Consider the following 19,690-nt stretch of genomic DNA (forward strand, 5'->3'; position numbering starts at 1 on the left):
AAAAGTCATTGTATGGCACATTTAATTTTTTTTTTTTGCAATAGGTGCAATGAGGTAATTTTCTTGTCCTTTCAATTAAAAATTATATTTTGTCTTTTTTTTTTTTTTTTTGCCAAAGCACTATAAGCTTATCAAACTAATTCCAAAAATATAAGTGGAAGTCCCCAAAATCTCACCCCATATAGGTAATGCACACTTTTTATTAGGGCAAGGAGCCCATTTTGAGATACCACATTTCCAGAAATTAAAGTTTCTACCTTACAAAGATAGACTCAGTGACAAGTTTTTGCTAGAAGCATACATCTAAATAATCTGATTATATGGATATAGTTTTTTTTTTTTTTTATATATCTGTGGAAGTTAACATTAATTCTAGCTATGAGTTGACAAAAACATCTACTTTATGTATAGGATTGGCCTAATTAATAGCTATCCCCCCTTTTTTATAGATATTTTTCTGTAGATAAAGATCACTAGGGACATTAGCTTCAAATACAGACGAGAATGATCCAGCAAACTATTATCTAGACATCAAAAAACCAAAATACTGTACAATGATGATTGATACATGGTACAATGATAATTGGTATTCATAATGATGACCTTGAATTAGCCGACTAAGATTAAATCCTTCTCTGGATGGTTTTAGTGTTGAATAGTATAATCTTGTGTTTAAAAAACTGTCAACCCACATATATAATAAAAGGGTTAGCTATAAATATGTCTGTTAACTCAACTAATAAGCTTATTAACTGGAAGACCCCATTACAAGTAACTTGGACTTGGTTGAACAGTTACATTCCAATTTGCTTACAGTGCTTACACCAATGCACTGAATCATTTTCCCTTAGTGGGAATGGATTTAGTCACATTTGTCTTTTCCTGCAGCTCAGCCTCACACACGGATAAGATGGCAGCTCACATGTGCTGCTTGAATCCCTGCCTTGATGGCATTAGCAATAACTCATGCTGGTGCTACTGGCATATGTCAGTGTTATCTGAGCCTATGAAATATGCGTGGGGAGGGGTAGAGTTTTAAAAACAAACATAAAATGGGTGTACTTTATTGTATTATTAAATAAAAATTATAGGAGGCCATTGTTTTGGACTTAAGTTCCTGCACTAGGTCCCAAAAGACCAAACTAAAAATCAAAATGGCGTCACCCCTGCTAAGTTCCACTTCACCAAACCTAAACTAAGTTGTGGCTGACATTCCAAGAAATCAGGAGAGGGAGATAGCCAATTTCACAAACAGGCCAGTTTAAATCTTCAATAGGCATGATAATGAAGTTCCCTCTGCTTTAATCCTTACACCAAAATAGATAGCCTTAAGTTAGCTGATGTTAAATAATCACTTATTTTTCTATTCTGTCTACCTGTCCCCACCTTACAAGGAAAGTAACTTTGAAATGACCAATCTGCTTTTTGCTTTGTGTCTGCTTTCTTCAGCCCTTTCTGTCTATAAGACTAACTTCCTCTGCTGGGCTCATTGGAACACTTATTCTATTTTATGGAATGAATTATTGCCCAATTCTAGAATTGCAATAAAGCCAATTGAGATCTTTACATTTGTTGTAATTCTGTCCTTTGACAGTATGTAAATTGTATATCAGTAAAGTTGATTTCAAACCAACCAACAAAAAACCCAACAAATTCTGAACCTGCAAATCACTTTCGGGAGAGGGAATACTGGTCTTGACCAAGATGTGTGATGATTAGTAAGCCTTGGCAAGCTGCCCCTTAAAACCATAAGAAAGTTGTGTTCATTTATCATCTTCCAAGCGTAATCTAGGCTTCTGGCAAATTAGACCCAACCACTTTGTTCTACATTCAGTTGCAGGGGGGGTGAACCCTCCTAAGAATTCCCAACTTTCTTTGAAACTCCACCATTCTAGAAGGACTTATAGTTATATGGAGAGCTCAGGAATGCAAGGCAGTATGGGGTTTATGCCATGTCCCAAGATTCCTCCACCTGGGCCTGTAATGGTTAGCCCCAGAAACAAAGTCCCCTTTTGCTGGAGCTGCCACGACTAGCTTCCCCCCTTCTCCAACCCTCTGTGTGTCTCTCTCCCGCGGCGGGCCTTCCCGATTGGCCAGCCAAACACAACCGACTGCGGCAGCCAATGGGAGCGGCTCTCCTGAACATTCAGAGGATGGGTGCTCGTGGTGTGATGAGGGGAGGTTGGTGCCTGGTACGCGCCCCCCTACATCTGGCAAGTCTTTGACAGAGACAGTAACGCCCCCTACACACGCACACCCGCGCCCCCTGGCTCCCTCCTCTCAGCTGCGCGGGCCCCCCACAGCCCACTTTGTGTCTTGGCTGCGCCCTCCCCGGCTCCTTGGGGTCCGCGAGTGCACCTGCTCCCTCAATAAGACAGAGCATCCCTTTCTCCCAAGGCGGGGCGGGGCGGGGCGGGGGCAGGGGACGCGGAGGCGAGGCTGAGCTGCCAGCCGCTCGCTCGGGAGGTGAAAGGCATCTCCGCCGCCGCCCCACCCCCGCCGAGATGTGTTGCTCGGAGGCCGAAGCGCCCCAGTGATGCCTGAGGGTGCAGCTCTCTTTGTCCTCCCCAGCTGTGGTCCCTGCCCGCTGACCCCGCGCGCTCCGAGCAAGTGGGGGTGGGGAGTCCGAAACCTATCACATAAATGGGGGCAAGGAGAAAGGAAGTCTCTCCCGGGGTGGTGTGTGCCTCTCTCCCCACCCCCTCCCTCTCCTGCTTAGGCTTCCTCTCTCCGGTGTGTCCCTGGGGTCCAGGCAGGGGAGGGTCTAGGCAAAGGCGCGGCAGCGACTTGGGAAGTGCCGGGAGCTCGCACGCCCGAGCGTCCCGTCCGTCCGAGGGCACACACCGGCAGGAGAAGGCTCGCGGCTTGCCCACTCGCCTCCACCTCTCTTCCTCTCCCTGGCTTTTGTGTTGGTGCCTCGGAGCTGCAAGGAGGGTGCGCTGGAGGAGGGGGGGCCGCCTGGGGTGAGAGGCACCCCCTCCACGCGCGCGCGCACACGTTGCCGGCGCACGCACACACGGGCGGACACACTCACAGACACGCACACACACACGCACAAAGCTCCCTCGCTTCGAACGCACTAACGTGGCCGTTTTCTTTGTGTGGAGCCCTCAAGGGGGGTTGGGCTCCCGGTCCGGTCCGGGGGAGATGGCGCAGCCCATCCTGGGCCATGGGAGCCTGCAGCCCGCCTCGGCCGCTGGGCTGGCATCCCTGGAGCTCGACTCGTCGCTGGACCAGTATGTGCAGATTCGCATCTTCAAAATCATCGTGATTGGGGACTCCAATGTGGGCAAGACCTGCCTGACCTTCCGCTTCTGCGGGGGTACCTTCCCGGAGAAGACTGAAGCCACCATCGGCGTGGACTTCAGGGAGAAGACTGTGGAAATCGAGGGCGAGAAGATCAAGGTGATCCAGACGGTCAGATCCGGGAAGGGAGGGACCTGAGAGGGGGCCTTGCCTGAGGCATAGCTCTAGTGGTTGCAGACGTCCAGTGCGTGGCTGTATGGCCGCTTGCTGACCCCAAGACCCTTGGCATCTCTTCCTCCCCTTTCACCTGTCTCCGCGGCCCCGTCTCCACCTCACCAGAAATTTTATGGCAGGCGGGAGTGGTTGCATACTCACCCTTTACTCCTGCCTGACAGCCCTTGTCAGGAAAAGAATGTTTGATCCCATCCTTGACCCTGAGCCGGAGCAGCGGCACTTGTGGGCAGAGGGAGGCATGAGGCATCTCTCGGTCCTAGTCTGTGGGATGGATCCCAAAGCACTTTACACCTCTTGAGGTCTCTTCTACCTCTAGGGTGTCAATAGGCTGCAAAAAATCACTTTGGCTAAGCGCGAGGCATTAGAGGGTAGGAAAAGATGAAAATCCATAGAGAATGAAAGCTACTTTATTTTAAATTGCGATATATAGTTAAGTTTAGGGCTGAGTTGGGATGGGGGTGGAGTGGGGTGGTTCTGGCATGAAGCCATGAGCCCTTTTAATGAAATTGAGACATGGTCACCCGCCAGCCCTTCATAATAGACAAGACTTGTTCTTTTGGAACAGTCCCCCCTCAAATGATATCTACTTGACTTGGCTGGGGTACCTAATGAATGAACTGCCCATTACTTGCTCTGTTGGTACTGTCCACAGAAGGCCTTTGTAACAGGGGCCGGCCCGTGGCTCACTCGGGAGAGTGTGGTGCTGAGAAGGCCTTTGTAAAAATGTAGAGCAACTTATCTGAGGGCCAAGGAAAGTGCCTTGGTCCCCCCTCCCCCATTAGTTCATCAAATAGGCTAAGTGCAAATATTCTTGTCTGACCATTTGTGCCCACCTTTAGTTCAGGAAAGGTAGAAACTCAATAGGACAGGAATATGTCAATGTGTAGGGGTGGCAGGAGGGAAGACATGGCAAAGGCAACTTCATGTGTCAGGGGAGGAGGGTCAGGATTGTGGGGACTGGGGACACCCAAGACTCCTCTAGACCCACAACTGGCCTTTACTTGAGCCTATAGTTGGATCCTAGACAGGGTCAGGATGGACGTAAACCTCCCTTTTGCTGGTCAAACATACAAACTGACCACAAGTCTCCTCTCCTGAGTAACGTGGAGAGAAGGGCTGAGTAACTGCGGAGACTCATGAAACACTCCAAACTGTGCAAGACTCCTGACTCCTTGATAATGAATGTTTTAAAATGGCTTCATAGGCCGGCCCGTGGCTCACTGATAACACCAAGGCCACGGGTTCGGATCCCTATATAGGGATGGACGGTTAGCTCATTGGGTGAGCATGGTGCTGACAACACCAAGTCAAGGGTTAAGATCCCCTTACTGGTCATCTTTTTAAAAAAATAAATAAATAAATAAAAATAAAATAAAATGGCTTCAGAAACTGGGCCAAGGCAATAGACATCATGAATATGGACAGCTCTGGGCTCATAAGGGCAAGTCTCAGGATCAGGAAGATAGAGCATTACTTTGAAATTGTGATCTTTGTTGCCCTTTGCGTTTTGGAGGGCAATTGCTACATTTCCTTTTAAAATCAAAGTAGGTATCTCTCTCTGTCCTTTCATAGGGCTCTTATCTTGACATTTGGTTAAGACTTCCTCTAGTATGTCTGGCTTCTTTAATGTAAGGCTGTTAAGAGTCTGGAATTTCTACACCATCACTTTCTTATCCAAAGTACAAATATATTTATGGATGGGTTCTTAAACCCTCAAAACCCTTAAAGTTTAATGCTATTTGTTTAAAATCAAGTGTTACAGTAAGCCAAAAGTTCCCTGGGTTTAAAAGGGGGGAAATAAGTCCATCTGAAATTGAGATGCTGGAAAAAGGAAGTGTTCGGGTGTGTAGGGGAGGAGGGAGAAGGAAGAAGGAGGAGAGGGGAGAGGAGGAAGCTGGAAAGTGAGGAATGGGAGGTGGAAACGAGTGCAAGAGAGTCACAGCCTAAAGGCCTTGGGGAATTTTTAAACCATTCCTTCTCTTCTAACACCCCTGTACTCAGCCAAACTGGATTTTACAGTCTCTGCCAAAGATTCCGGACTTTTTCCCAGAGGGCAGAGCCTGTGACAGTGTGACTCACTAGAAACAGAGCTCAGCACAACACCACGTGCAGATAAGTGCTTCATATGGGCTTTTTTGGGAAGATGATATTTTCAAGAGGACAAAATCTTGTGACACTGTTCATGGAGGAGCCCTCTGAGGGTAGATTCTGAAGGAACTCGGGGCAGAGTGGGGAGATGGTGACCCTGCCTCTTGTAAAGCTGAAGCAACCTCAGGACCAAAGCCAGCAGGTGAGAGACCAGCATGTCCGTGGAAAGACGGCAGAGCATGGCAACCTGCACATGACCTAGATGGGAGAAGATTTGGCCCCATGCTCTGCTGGCTTGGAGTTTCTCAAGGAACAGTGCCAAAGCCATGTTAAGAGGTACTGCCAAGGGCTTCCCCTTTTGGGAGAGAGAGAGAAGTCCAGTGTGACAAGCTGAGGTGGCCCTAGACCACAGCCAGCAATAGAAGGCTTCTGGGCTATAAAATACCAGCCCTCACAGGACAGTGGTAGAGAGGTCTCAGCCAGCTCTTCCCCTCAGTCCAAGAGTAGGATGTGGGCCCTCCTGGGCTGCCTCCATGTGTTCCAGTGTAGCACATACGTCAACCCCTGCTGGGGGACGGCTGATTTGGTGTAGTTGGGGCTATGCTCTTAATTATCAGGGCCATCCCTAGGAGATTGAAGCCCCATTTTGTGTCTCCAATCACTATGTCCCCCCACCCCCACCCCATCATAACACTTACAAGCCAGTGTCTCGTGGTTAACATGAACATCAAGAAAAGCCTCTCATGAGTAAGCAATAATAATAACTACTTCTATTTACTGAATAAACAAAGAGCCCAGGCTAAGCACTTTACATGCATTATCTTATTTGACCTTGCAGCAGCCCTGTGAAATTAGTACTATTGTTGTCATTCCCATTTTATAGATAAGGAAACTGAGGTTGAGAGAGGTGAAGTAACTTGCCCAATGGCACATGGATCTGAGCTTCGATCTTTGCCTTTTGAGCCCAAGCACTTCCCCATGTCACCATTCTGCCTCCCTGTGACAGGGCCAGGATTTCAATCCAGATTTAGAGCCCCTACTCCTCACCACTGCACTCTACTCTAGGGGGCAATGGCCAGCCCAGGGAGCGGGATTGTGCACAGTGGGAGGTGGAATGCCAGGCAGCCATTCTAGGCTGTCTCCTCTAGGCCAGGGACCCAGGGTTATAGCCCAAGGACCCAGGAACCTTCAAGATGTCTCCTTCATCTGCACCCAGGACACTGAACTGAGTACCTGGGTTTTACTTTTTGCACCTTGACTGTCTCATCTTGGGCATGAGAATCAGAGAATGAGAAGAGAATTTAAAGATTCTCTAATCCAACATCCTCATTTTACAGATAGGAAACTGAGGCTCAGAGAAGGAAAGTGACTTGCCTAAAATCACACAGGACCAGGCCTAGAACTCAGGTCTATTAATTCCCTTTCTGGTGCTCTTTCCACACATCACACTGCCTGGCTTAGAAGAGCACACAGAACCCACTCCAAGCTAGCCCCATGGTCCATCCACCCCACAAGATTACTTGTGACAGGAACACAGAGAGACATCATATGGGAAAGCTGACAGTCTTTCCTAACATCAGCCTAGGAAAGGTGGAGGCATCCTCCAAAGGAAAGTTGGAGTTTCCCTTAATGACTATTCTGTGTCTGTCACCTACAGCCTTAGCTAAATCATACTGAGTGTGTTTCAGTCTAAAAGCATTAGAAAATGAGAATAGGGTTGTGTGGGGGGTGGAGGTGGGAGTGTAGCTAGTAGAGGGGAGGCTCAGAAACTAATTTTTGAGCCATTCTTTGTAAATTCTCAGGGTAGCAGCCCTTCTGTCTAGTTTGGTTCCTCCCACAAGCTGGGCACCCCTTCTTCCCCAGCCCTGGGGACCAGGCAAACTGCAGGTCAGCCATGGCTGTGGGCAGGTGTGGCCCAGGACTGTGGATTTCTCTTCCTCTGCTGATCACTGGGAAAAAAACCTACCTTCCTGTGTTCCATTACCGAGTGGATGGAGGCTGAGCTAAGTGTTCCTCGGAAGCTGCCGGCAGTCAGAATGACATCATGTCTTTCTTAGGGCTCCTGAGCTTCCATCTTCTGTCAGTTGCTTCGTGGTTAATTATCCATCAGTGTGTGTTTCTCTGCCTCCCTTGTTGCCGCTCTTTCTGTGCTTGAGTTTCTCTTTGTCTCTGTCCTCCTTTACCATTCTCTGTGTCAGCTTTGTGTCTGTTTCTTAGATGCCGGTGGGACAGTCCTGCTATTTGAAAAAAGATTTCTTTTAAACTTTTCCCATCACCCACTCGGGCATCCTTCAAAGGTTACAGATGTATTTGTCTCCCTTTTTGCACTTCAGCCCTCCCCCATCGGCCTCCAACAAAAGGACATTCATGCCTCATCTATAGGAAGATGTCAGATATGTTCTCTAGGGAAAAGAAATACCCATGTCAGCTAAGAGCACATGCAGGGGGGTGGGGGGCTTGCTCAAGCTCGCCAAGGCAGGAATAGCCCCAGGAAAATGGTTTAAAAGGCTAGATTTATTTGGGGCAGCTCCCCACGCTGTGCCCCTCCACGCTTCTCCAGCCCCCCATCAGTTTGGGCCTGCCTCGAGCCACCCGTGGCATGTGGCCTACATTCCTCTCTCCTCCTCCTCCCCACTGGACTGCCCTTACCTTGGCTCTATCTCTTCTTCGAGAAGCCAAGCTTTCTGTGCTTTCCAGGATGAGCACCAATGGATCCAAGGAACAGTACTAACGAGAGAGGGCTGATGGGCTTTCTGAGACAACACTTACAGAACACTTTACATTTTGCAAAAGCCCTTTCTCAGGTGTTATTTCATTGGATCATCCAGCAACTATAGGAAGATCAAGTTCCCATTATAGAGATGAGGGAAGTGGGGCTCAGGGAGGTTAAACAAGTTGCCTGGTTGCTACTAAGCAGAGGAGCTGGATCGCTCCCTTTCCAACAGCACCCACTCAAGTAGTCGTCTATTCATACTTAATGGTGGAGGTTTCAGGCCAGGGAGGAAGGGAGAGTGTGTATTAGGCACCGTGTCCTGTATTTACAAGGAATGCTAATCCTCATAGTGTCCCTACATGATTGCTAGTGTTATCTTCATTTTCCAGATGAGGACACTGAAGATAGAGTAAGTAATGCCTAAGGACACCTAACTAGTTCATGATTTGGGGGCTGAGACTTTTACCCGAGTTGCTTTCCCTCCACTATACTCCACTGGCCTTCTGAGAGAAAGGAGAATCTGGGGAGCGTGTATGTGGCTAAGGGGCAGTGGTCAGCCCTGTCCACCGTGTGGATGCAGTGCCTGCAGGAAGGGAGGAATGGGTGACAGAAGAGCCAGCTGCAAAAGACAAAGGAGATGCTTTCACTGTCTGGCAGGGCCAGAGGTTTACGAGGATGCTGAGGAGAAAAGGAACACCAAATCTTCAAACAAAATGAGATTGTATCACATGTCCAGTGAGCCTGACTGTGGCGCTGTCCCTTTCTGATGGCTCCAAGGAGCAGCTCAGTTTTCACCATAGACAGGGGTGCAAATAACTCAGGGTGAGGGTTATAAAGAGCTGGAATGGGAGCAGTGCCTACAGACTAAATTCTGAGCCTCTAAATAAAAGCTTCAGAGGCTCCTAATAGCATTGGGAAGGCAGAGGAGGTCTCCAGCAGAGAGGGCCCTCCCCGCAGTTCCGGCAACTTGGGCGGTGTACACAATTATGAAGCCAAAGAAAAGCCAAACGGCCAACCTTACTCAGCCTCAAATACCTCACACACTCCCACCCATGTTCCTGCTAGTAGCAGGTATTTTTAGAGTCCTGAGCTCATGGTGTTAAAGCATCTGCCACATGCCTGAGTGCTGGTAGGGATTCAGCCTTACTCAGAGGCAAGAGGCAAGAGTTAAGACTACTGGGGGGTGGGGTTGGGAAGTGGGGATCAAAACCCATGCAGTAATGACATTTTGGGGCTGTACTTGCTCTCTTCCCACTGACCTCCATTCCTCTCCTGGCCTGCTCTCCCTTTCTTCCTGTTCAGAGCACCGGAGAAGTGGAAGAAATGAAAATCTTTTCTATCTCTGCTTGCAGAAGCAGATCGGTCTTTGAAGACTTGTCTTTCAGTGTAACCAAAGTCAGATGTTCTCTCTGAAATCGCCATGGCAGATACCTAGGATGCCAGACTGCTTGTAGTTTTGGTGGCTTAGGCCAATACTGCTTTTGGATGATGATGCTGATGATGATGACAACTTCAATGATAAGAGATCTGATGCAGAAAATGACTGCTTACAGTTTAGCTGGAGAGATGCCAAGAGCACTGATGAAACAAGTAGAGAACACATATATTCTAACCGACATGACACAGACTCAAAGTGCAATAGAAATTGCTAAGAAAAGAGAATTAAAGATAAGTTGGACAAGGTTTGAGGAAGGAGGTGAGGGCATGAGCGGAGCCGTGAAGAATGGGTGAGATTTGGATAGGGCAGTGAGGGGGCAACCAGTTCTGTAGGGGAAGGGTGGACCAGCAGGACCAAAGGTACAGAGGAGGGAATAACCCATGTGTAGCTGAGTAGTTTGAAACCAGGTTGAGAGGGGTCAAATTATGGCAGACAGAAAATGTTCCATTTGATGCCACATGCAGTAGAGGGCTATCATAATTTCCTGAAGAGGAGGATGGTGCGCTGATACAAGCAGGGATTTGGGAAGGCTAGTCTGAAAGCAGTATTCAGGAGGCACTGCAGTGGAGACACCCCAAATCCAAAAGACTTTGCTGTAGTCCAGGAGTGAGAAGAGGAGGGTCTGGCCGAGGGACATGAAGATCAGAATAGAGAAAAGGGTAAATCCAAAGGTTGTGCTAAGGGAACTTGGAGGCCACGTTGATAGAGATGAAGGGGAGCCTGGACAATGAAAACTGATGTTCAGAATGATGACTCTGGGGCCCTGTAACATCTTCACTCAGCAAAGAGATTCAATTATATTTACTAGATTATACTTACTGACTGCTAACACCAAATAAAGGCTATACTTCGTTTTAAGAGCCATAGTAGTCAATTAGTGGCCATAATCAAATTTTCTTTGATAACTGAGAATTGTATAGAGCCTTGGGACCATCTTTCTGAGCATGAATTTCACTTGTCCAAGACGTTGAATGTATGAAGGGAAATAGATTGGGCTGAATGTGTGTTAACTCCAAAGTATCCCCTGGGAGTTGTGTCTTTGCATATGTTATTGATATCAACTTTTTTCCTTCTTAATTTGGCTTGTATCCCAAAAGCTGAGATGCAGAAGAAAAATCCAGTGAGTTAAATTACCTTTTACATAACAAAGAAGTGAACTTAAAAATAAATTGAGGTGAGATTTTAACACTAATTTTGTTTTTTTAAAAAAAGTAATTAAAACAAAACAAAGTAATGCATGCTTGCAGTAGAAAATTTGGAAAATGCCAAAAAAAAAAAAGAAGAAAATAAACATCACCTATAGTCCCATTGCCCATAAATAACCATTAATGTTCTGATGTATACATTTTCAGTCTTTTCTATGCGTATGTCTATTTTTAATGGTTTTTAAAAATTGGGGACTATACCATATGAAAAATTTTGTATCCAGCTTTTTTTCACTTACTTGTATTTTGTGAGCATTTCCTCACCATTTAGTCTTTGAAAACATTATTTTTAATGGCTGCAAAATAGCCCATTGCATGGATATACACTTTTGCTTTTCCTCTCCTAGTGAGCATTTAGGTAGCTTTCTGTTTTTAAAAAAGTATAAATAACACAGTGATTAAGATCTTTGTAACACAAAGGTCAAGGGTTCAGATCCCCATACCAGCCAGCTTAAAAAAAAAAAAAAAAAAGAACTTTGTACAGAATTTTCACCACATCTCTATTTCTTCTGTATAGATTTCTAGACGTGGGATTACAGGCTGTAAGAGTTGTGAACATTTTTAACGTTCTGGATAACATTGCTAAATTGCTGTCCAGAAAAGTTGACTAACTTACACCCCAGTTTTTCAACTAAAAACTTGAAGATTTTTCAACTCAAGATTTTTGACATTCTTAAGAAAAACTTGACAAACCCTGAAAGCCCTCTCTACACTTTGATAAATCCATTCTGCTAATCTGTCAAAGAACCACTTCCTGTGTCAGGGCTTACAACCTCATTTGTATAATGCTACAGAACCATGTTTTCTCCTATCTGTTCACGTTTCTTTTTCTGACTCCACATATGGATTTTTGTATCTTCCAGGTTCAAGTGTGGGACACAGCGGGTCAGGAACGCTTCCGCAAAAGCATGGTCGAGCATTACTACCGCAATGTGCATGCAGTGGTTTTTGTCTATGACGTCACCAAGATGACATCCTTCACCAACCTCAAAATGTGGATCCAAGAATGCAATGGGCATGCTGTACCTCCACTAGTCCCAAAAGTGCTTGTGGGCAACAAGTGTGACTTGAGGGAACAGATCCAGGTGCCCTCCAATTTAGCTCTGAAATTTGCCGATGCCCACAACATGCTCTTGTTTGAGACATCAGCCAAGGACCCCAAAGAGAGCCAGAACGTGGAGTCAATTTTCATGTGCCTGGCTTGCCGGTTGAAGGCCCAGAAATCCTTGCTGTATCGTGATGCTGAGAGGCAGCAAGGGAAGGTGCAGAAACTGGAGTTCCCACAGGAAGCCAACAGTAAAGCTTCCTGTCCTTGTTGAAACCAAATGGTGTAAATACAAGATAAATTAGCACTGGAGTTTTTCTTTCCCTTTTTTCCATGCCTGCCTAACGCTGACACCTGCTTGTTTCCATACAAATTGATATCAAATAAAATTTGTATAGATTATCACATGGTTTTATGTCTTGCTTTCCTCCAAGAAGACATTTCTGATTGTAATGAGTAGAAGAAGCAGCTTGCCCTACTACAGTGATATATCCGTGCCAAGGCACACTCCCTACCAGCCTTCTATGCTATCTGAAATTCTCATTGTTTGAGTCACTTCAGGACTAGATCATTCTCTTACTCAGTGTCATCAGTGGCAGAAACACCAGCTGGGGTCAGACACAGGCCAGATATGTTTTTCTAGTGAGCCAATGCAGGTGGTGGGATAGAGAAGTCTTGAAAGGAAATGCAGACTCATCATTATTTCCCAGGTTCCCTAGATGTGTGCCTTGGATGTTGAGATGTCAAGATAGGGTGCTCTCTCCCTATTTCCCAAAGTTTAAAAATAAAAAGTATAGGTTTCCCAATGGGCCCAGTTACTTCCAGAATAGTTAGATCCTGCTTCTCATTTTTCACCAAGCAGTCTGGGACACCAAAAGTGTTTCGCCCCTGCCCTTTCTTGGATGGGGCAAGTCTCGAGCTTACAAACATCTATTATACCCCCAGACCTTTGCTGAGTGCTATGGAAGAAACATAACAAGAGGACCCGTCCCCTCTATTCAAAGACCCTATAATCTAGTTACAGGGACAATGTACACACTGAAACTACTTGAGAACAAAACTTAGACATCATCCTCAAGCGTGAGGTTGTGCTATGGGAACTGAGAACATTGGGAGGGCTCAGGAAAAAAATCAATGGACTTATTTTGTATTTGAATAAAGTGTAACATTTGGCTTGATGAAAAGGAGGGGAGTGGGCAAAAGCAGGGAGGCAGGAATGACCTTGAGGGTTGGACAGGAGGAAACTGGGCATCTGAGCAGCCCTAGTGGGGAACCTAGTGATGAGCAGAGGGTCTGCACATCAGGCAGATCAGTTTGTACTTGTATTTTGATCCCATGGGAGCTTTTGGTGATTCTCCAGCGGTAGTTATTTCTTATACATCTGGTCTTATTGATGTGAAAGCTCCTTGTCCAGTTGTTAAGGTAACTGAAAGCAGCTAGCAAAGATGTATCTACAATAGCCCCAGGTTGATTTCTTTTCTTGGGGAATGCTCCTTTGCGGGGGTCTCTTGTTGGAATCCCGCTGTGAGAGGGTCCCGGGAAGACAGCTCCTGAGCATTTTCCTCTGTTAGATGTATGCAGCTCTGCCCCCAGACAGCAAAGAGTAACGCATAGCAGATGTGCTTCCCACCCCAACAAAAAGCCTGTCTGGTCCAGCCTGGCTGTCCCTGCAGCCCTCTCCTTCCCATCCCATCCTCACCTGGCCTCAGGCCCAGCCCAGCCCCCAGTCTGGTTCTCATCACTTGGCTTCTGCCTGTATCCCAGTCTTTGGAACCTGCCCAGTACTCCAGTTAGGGCTGGTTTTCTTACCAGTTGTCACCGCCCAATGCCCTGCCCCTGAATCTCAGCCAAGGGGTTGAGGTCCTGTCGTCTGTTGATGAGCTGCCTACTGAAACCCCAGTTGCTATGCTTCTCCTAGATGGAATACCCCATGACCTTGTTTCAGACTCCACACACTGACTACTTGCCCAGGACACGACCTACTGTCGTGGTGCCTTTTGGCACCTCTGACCCGGCTGCAGGGCTGGGCCACCTCTCGGTGACTGCAGGAACACTCATCTGTCCTAATGGGGGCATTTCAGTCTGGGTCTTGGCTCCTCTTGGTCAGGGTCTCTTTCTGCTGTAACAGGGTGTATTACTCTGATTCTGTTGCTTATAACAAAATACTTAAAACTGGGTGATTTATAAGAAAATGTAATTTATTGCTTACAGTTTCAGAGGCTCGGAAGTCTAAAGTCTAGGGAACATGTCTGGTGAGGGTCTTGGTGGTGACTTCAGTGATGCAGGGTATCACATTGTGAAATGGTGGAGCAGAGAGAACAGAGGGAGCAGAGAGACTCTTCGTGCTCCCCTTTTAAAGCCCTCCAAACCATGCCCATGACCACCAGTTTTAATCCATTCAATACGGCGTGGTCCTACAATCCAATCACCACTTCCAGACTCCACCTTTCAATTACCTAATAGGATTTCTCACCCTCTTAACAGTCACAGTGGAGGCCAAGTTTCTAATACATAAAACTTGGGAGACACAATTCAAGCTTCAGTGAGTTTTGGGGGGACACAATTCAGCCCACTACACAGGGCCAAGATAGCAACGTTCCAAGTCCTCTAACCAGGCCTGCCTCTTTTTAGACCTAGATTGCCTCTGAGACCTTTCAGGCATTCAGCAGACATTTTCTGAGCACCCAGTATGTGCCACTGTTCTAAGCCCTGGGGATACATAGGTGAACAAATAAAATCCTGCTCTCCTAAAGGAGACAGACACTAACCAAGAAATGTGATGCCTCAATGAGGTCATTTGAGAGTGTGATAACGACTCCGAGGGCCTTAAACAGGACAAATGGATAGAATGTGAGGGAGGTGGGGGGGGGGCAACATGGTAGGTGTGTTTGAGGGACAGAAAGGAACTAGTATGGCTGGAATAGAGAGAGCAAGGGAGAGAGTGATGGGAGATGAGGTAGAGAAGTAGGTAAGGCCAGGTCTACTGGGGCCCTGTGGTCCATGACTGGGAGTTTGGGGTTTATTTAAGGGTGGTAGGAAGCCAGTGGGCTCTAGCACCACCTAGAACCAGTAACCTTTGGAAAGAATCAGCAGGCTTGCCAACCTGCAAGAAGGAAAAGCATCACTTTTTCTTAGCTCCTTTGGGATAGACAGACAACCCTTCCTGGGTGACTCCTGAGTGTGAGCCTCATGGCTGCCACTTCCATCCTGGCTGGCCCCCATCTTCAAAACCAGATTCTGCAAACTTCCCCTGGACTGTCACTTTTGGTCCTGCCAAGGCTCTGGTAGTTTTGCTGTGAATAGCAGGCATTCACAAATCTTGTCTGCTTCGATCCCCTGTGCCTCACCTGCCTGATCCTATCCCTTCCTGAAGTGTGACTGCTCTCCCTCAGCCTCCTGGGGACAGCCAAGAAGTCCTGGGACTCCCCACTGTGGTGCCAGGAATCTTGAGAATCTCCAGGCTCCACCTAGATTTCTCAGTCCCTTACCGGGGTCCCCAGTTTCTTTCCCAGGGCGTGGGATGCAGGGGAAGATGGTATCCCAACATGGAGCTGGGATATTTTCATGGGACTCTAGCATTGTTAGTAATATCCCTTTTTCACCCTCAGAAATGACTGATGGCAGCAGCAGGGTGACAGAATAGTGCTCAGATTGAGAGAGAAGATTTGGGAATGGGCTGGACCCAGCACATACCTGGTGGAAGGGAACCCAGGAAGCCAGAGAACCATGAGACCCTTGTTGCTATGAGAGTTATGAGGAGCGGAGGGGTTAAAAGGAAGTAGGGTGCTTCCAGGACCCTCATTCGGCCTCACTATGTCTCTGGAATTATCCATGATGGCTACTGTCTCTCCTTTACAGCTCCCCTTCACTATCCAGACCTGTACCTTTGAGTCTTTACCTGTGCTACATACACAGGACCTAGAGAAATAACTGCAGCCATACCTCGTTATCTGCAGGTGATTGGTTCCTGGACCTCCTGCAGATGCTCAAGTCTCTGATATAAAATGGGGTAGAATTTGCATATAAGCTACCCACAATCTCCTGTACACTTTAAATCATCTCTAGATTACTTATAATATTTAACACAATGTAAATGCTATGTAAACATTGTTATACTGTATTGTTGAGGGAATAACAGGAAAAAAGTCTATACGTGTTTAGTACAGACGCAGTTTTTAAAAAATATGTTCAGTCCAGTCTGTTGTTGGTTGAATACACAGATGCGGAACCCATGGATATGGAGGGCCGACTGTACTGATATCAACGCACGGTGCGGCCAGGCACTGTACCCGTACTTTACATTCATTCACTATCTCACTTAGCGCTTCTTCAACCCTATGAGGTAGGGATAATGATTTCCATTTTACAGACAAGAACATGGATGCACTGAGAGATTTAATGACTTGTCCAAGGCAGTGAGTGATGAAGTGAGATCTTTCTCACTTCAAGTCTAGGCCTTTCTATGATATTATACTGTCTTTCCAGCTAGTTCCAAGCTCCAAGACTTAACCCCTTGCAGGGATTCAGGTTTTCTCCAGCCACTCTTCCCGGCCCATCGGGCCTTGGCCAGCATGTCAATCAATATACAGGAGGCTATTCTGGAGCATTCCTCCATGAATAGGATGCCCCTGACCAGATACCTCCAAGAAGCCTGATTGGCTGACAGAAGTGTCAGCTCTGGGCCAAAGGAGTCCCTAAGATGTCCTTACCTTGGCCAAGAGCTGGGAGCCACACAGCCAGGGAGACTCGGCTACTCTGCCTTTGGGGCTAAAGGATCTTGCGACTGAGCTCCCAGAACTCTCCCACCCCCAAAAGCTGCTCATTTGTGATTTTTTTTGTTTATTTTTTGTTTTTGTCTTTTTTTTTTTTGGTGGCTGGTGGGTACCAGATCCAAATCCTTGACCTTGGTGTTATAAGACAGCACTCTAACGAGCTGAGCTAACCCCAATATCTGCTCATTTGCTCAGGCCACCGGGTCCAGCCTGAGGACTTGCTCTGGCCATGCTCCAGGAGGCCGAGGACTGTCCCAGCAGGGTCCTTGGGCCAGAGAGCCCAGGACTGGATGCTGCTGGGGGCACCACCACCTATAGCAGTGCCAGAGAGGGATACTCAGCCCAGGTAGCTGGAGAAGGTGACCCCCCCAAGTGGAGCAGACTGCAGCTTACCTGAGTGTGTGTTGGGGGCAGGAGGGCTTGGAGATGTGTTGACAGCTCCCTGGAAAATGAGGCTCGGCTTCTCCCGCAACTTTGACCAGCAGTTGTAGAGAGAGGCCCATGTTTATTCTCTCATCACACCCAAGGGGGCAGAGATGCTGCCTTACCTCACAGAGGCCCCCTCCACCCGCCATCCCTCATCACCTCCCTGGCAGGGGCTTTGCTCCCTCTGGAAGGGCTGAGTCACCTCCAAGTCCCTTGAAGACCCCATCATGAATCAAATGGAGCAGCTATGTGGGTTAAAACCTTGTTCTGACTCCAAGTCCCCTTGACTATCCACAACCCTAACAGCTGGTGCTGGGGCAACAGGACTGAGAGGGAGACCCCAGAGATTCCCCTAGATTAGTATTTCCCAAATGCTGGTCCACAGCCGACTGCATGAAGCCAGAGGGGAAATTATTAAAGTATCAATTTCTGGGGCACCAGCCCCAAACATTTTGATCTAGTAGATCTGGGGACAAGGCCAAGAAGTTGGTATCTTTAAATACACCAGCCCCCTGCGTGTGTGGGGAGGAGGGAGGGGGTAGGGGGTGGAGCTACTTCTAGGCTTCTTGATGAGCTCTGAAATTAGAAAGTACCTTTCCTGAGCCAGAGCTTCAGAACCAGCTGTGCAAACACCCCAGGGCAACTAGCCTGGTGAGGCGGATCCTTTCAGGCCTTAAACTTAGGACAAAATGAAACTGTTCCATCACACTCAATGTCCTTGGGCTGTTCACCTGAAACTAGTAGGCAAGAGCCTCTTAACTATGAGAGACAACTGAATAATACTGAGTATAAACACCTCCACACTGAGTACCGCTCTGGATGCAAGGCGCCTCAGGAGATTGATAATACAATAGAGATGCGTGTCTGCCATGCGCCTCCTGCTGGTAGGATTAGGAAAGGCAGGAAAGTGTTTACCAGCAGATTTTCTGGCAGGTACTGAGCATTTCCAGGGATGGACGCCAAAACAGAAGGAGCTAATCCGGGTCCCAATCTGGGCACTTAGATACCTGGAACTAGAAAGGTTACTCTTCTAAAAGGGAAAGGGCTGAGGATGCCCTGAAGCTACCTCCACCAAATCACTAGGGCTTAACTCTCCTAAGGGAAGTCCGTGAAACCTGGTAAGAGCTATATCCTGGCCGCAGGGAGGGAGGGCAGGCATTAAGAAGCACCTCACCTGCCCAGGGAGATAGAGTTTGAAGCTGGGTTGGTAAGTAGCCCTGGTGGTCTTAAGAGAGACCACTGGGGACACAGAGAGATTCCCTTAGACCATGATACAGCTGAACTAGAATGCGAAATTAACCTCATGACCCTATTTGACTCTACAGTTGGTACTTAATCCCTTCCCCAGAGATAAAGTAAGTATTAGGACCCTCTGATTTTAATCTTAAATACCAGAGGAAGCTTCAGGTAAAAGCGTGGATAAGAAACCTAGCAGACCTTGGGGGCGGCCCGTGGCTCACTTGGGAGAGTGTGGTGCTGATAACGCCAAGGCCACGGACGGGTTCGGATCCCTATATAGGGATGGCCAGTTAGCTTCCTTGAGAGAGCGTGGTGCTGACAACACCAAGTCAAGGGTTAAGATCCCCTTACCGGTCATCTTTAAAAAAAAAAAAGAAACCTAGCAGACCTGACCCACTAATCCCAGGTAGAAACCCTGGTGCTTCAGGCAAAGGGGTGGTACCCTGGGTATTGCTGTCCTGCCTGTCCTTCCAGGGAGATCATTAAATGGAAAGGATATTGGATCAAGCTTGCTTTTCAGCCTCTATGCCTGCAACTGAAATAATGATAATTATCAATGGTGGCTAGCATTTATTGAGTGTTTACTGTACACTACTAAGTACTATGTTATGTGCTTGACATGGACTGTCGTGCTTAATCCTTCCAATAACCTCTGAGGCCCAGAATGATCAAAGCACCTTGCCCAGAGTCATATGGCTTCCCAGTGTTGCAGCAGGGGAGAAACGAGGCCTGCCTAACTGCACAGCCTGAACCACAATACTAACTTCTTATTCTTCTCTGTTTCTCTGGAGCCTGAGAGGAGGATGTGCTCCTAGGCCCAAGGTTAGGCCCCATCTCTGTTCATTCAGGACTAAGCAGTAGATTGGATGGGAGTTAATGCTATATGCCAGGGCTTGAGCTGGTGAAATCATTCTTAGGTCAGGATAAGGCCCAGATCTTGGGGGTAGGGGAGGAGTAGGCACCTGAGGATCACACTACCTCCCAGGAGGGGCGGACAGGGCAGAGGAATGAAAAGTCTAGGAACAGGCCAGCTCTAAATGGAACTTTTTTAAAAAAGGTATTTTAGAGGAGCTTCTTGCACCATTTGAGAGATGAGAACAGATGACCTCTAAGATCCTTTTCAGTTCTCCATTCCTATAAACAAAGACAGTGTGATTGTGCACTAGTTTCTATGGTATATGCACATTAAGACAGCTATGAAGATAATGAAGTTTTAGTCCTCTGGATAAGGATCGCTTCCTTGTCCACAGATCAGAAGTCAGCTTTGAATAGCATAGATCTTCC

General features: G+C 47.3%; 1 protein-coding gene across 2 annotated transcripts; it reads left to right on the forward strand.

The window, feature by feature from the left end:
* Positions 1-2,668: 2,668 nt before the first annotated feature.
* Positions 2,669-12,374, forward strand: RAB33A (RAB33A, member RAS oncogene family). 2 transcript variants are annotated; one of them, XM_063084060.1, is made up of 2 exons: positions 2,669-3,417; positions 11,788-12,374. In XM_063084060.1, the coding sequence occupies exons 1-2, from the start codon at positions 3,148-3,150 to the stop codon at positions 12,241-12,243; spliced, it is 726 nt and encodes a 241-aa protein (XP_062940130.1). In that variant the 5' UTR covers positions 2,669-3,147; the 3' UTR covers positions 12,244-12,374. The 2 variants fall into 2 exon arrangements, with proteins under 2 accessions (XP_062940130.1, XP_062940131.1); XM_063084061.1 differs by having other exon boundaries at positions 2,669-3,405.
* The last annotated feature ends 7,316 nt before the right edge of the window (positions 12,375-19,690 follow it).

The sequence above is a fragment of the Cynocephalus volans genome, chromosome X (assembly GCF_027409185.1).
Source record: "Cynocephalus volans isolate mCynVol1 chromosome X, mCynVol1.pri, whole genome shotgun sequence".
Lineage (NCBI taxonomy): Eukaryota > Metazoa > Chordata > Mammalia > Dermoptera > Cynocephalidae > Cynocephalus > Cynocephalus volans.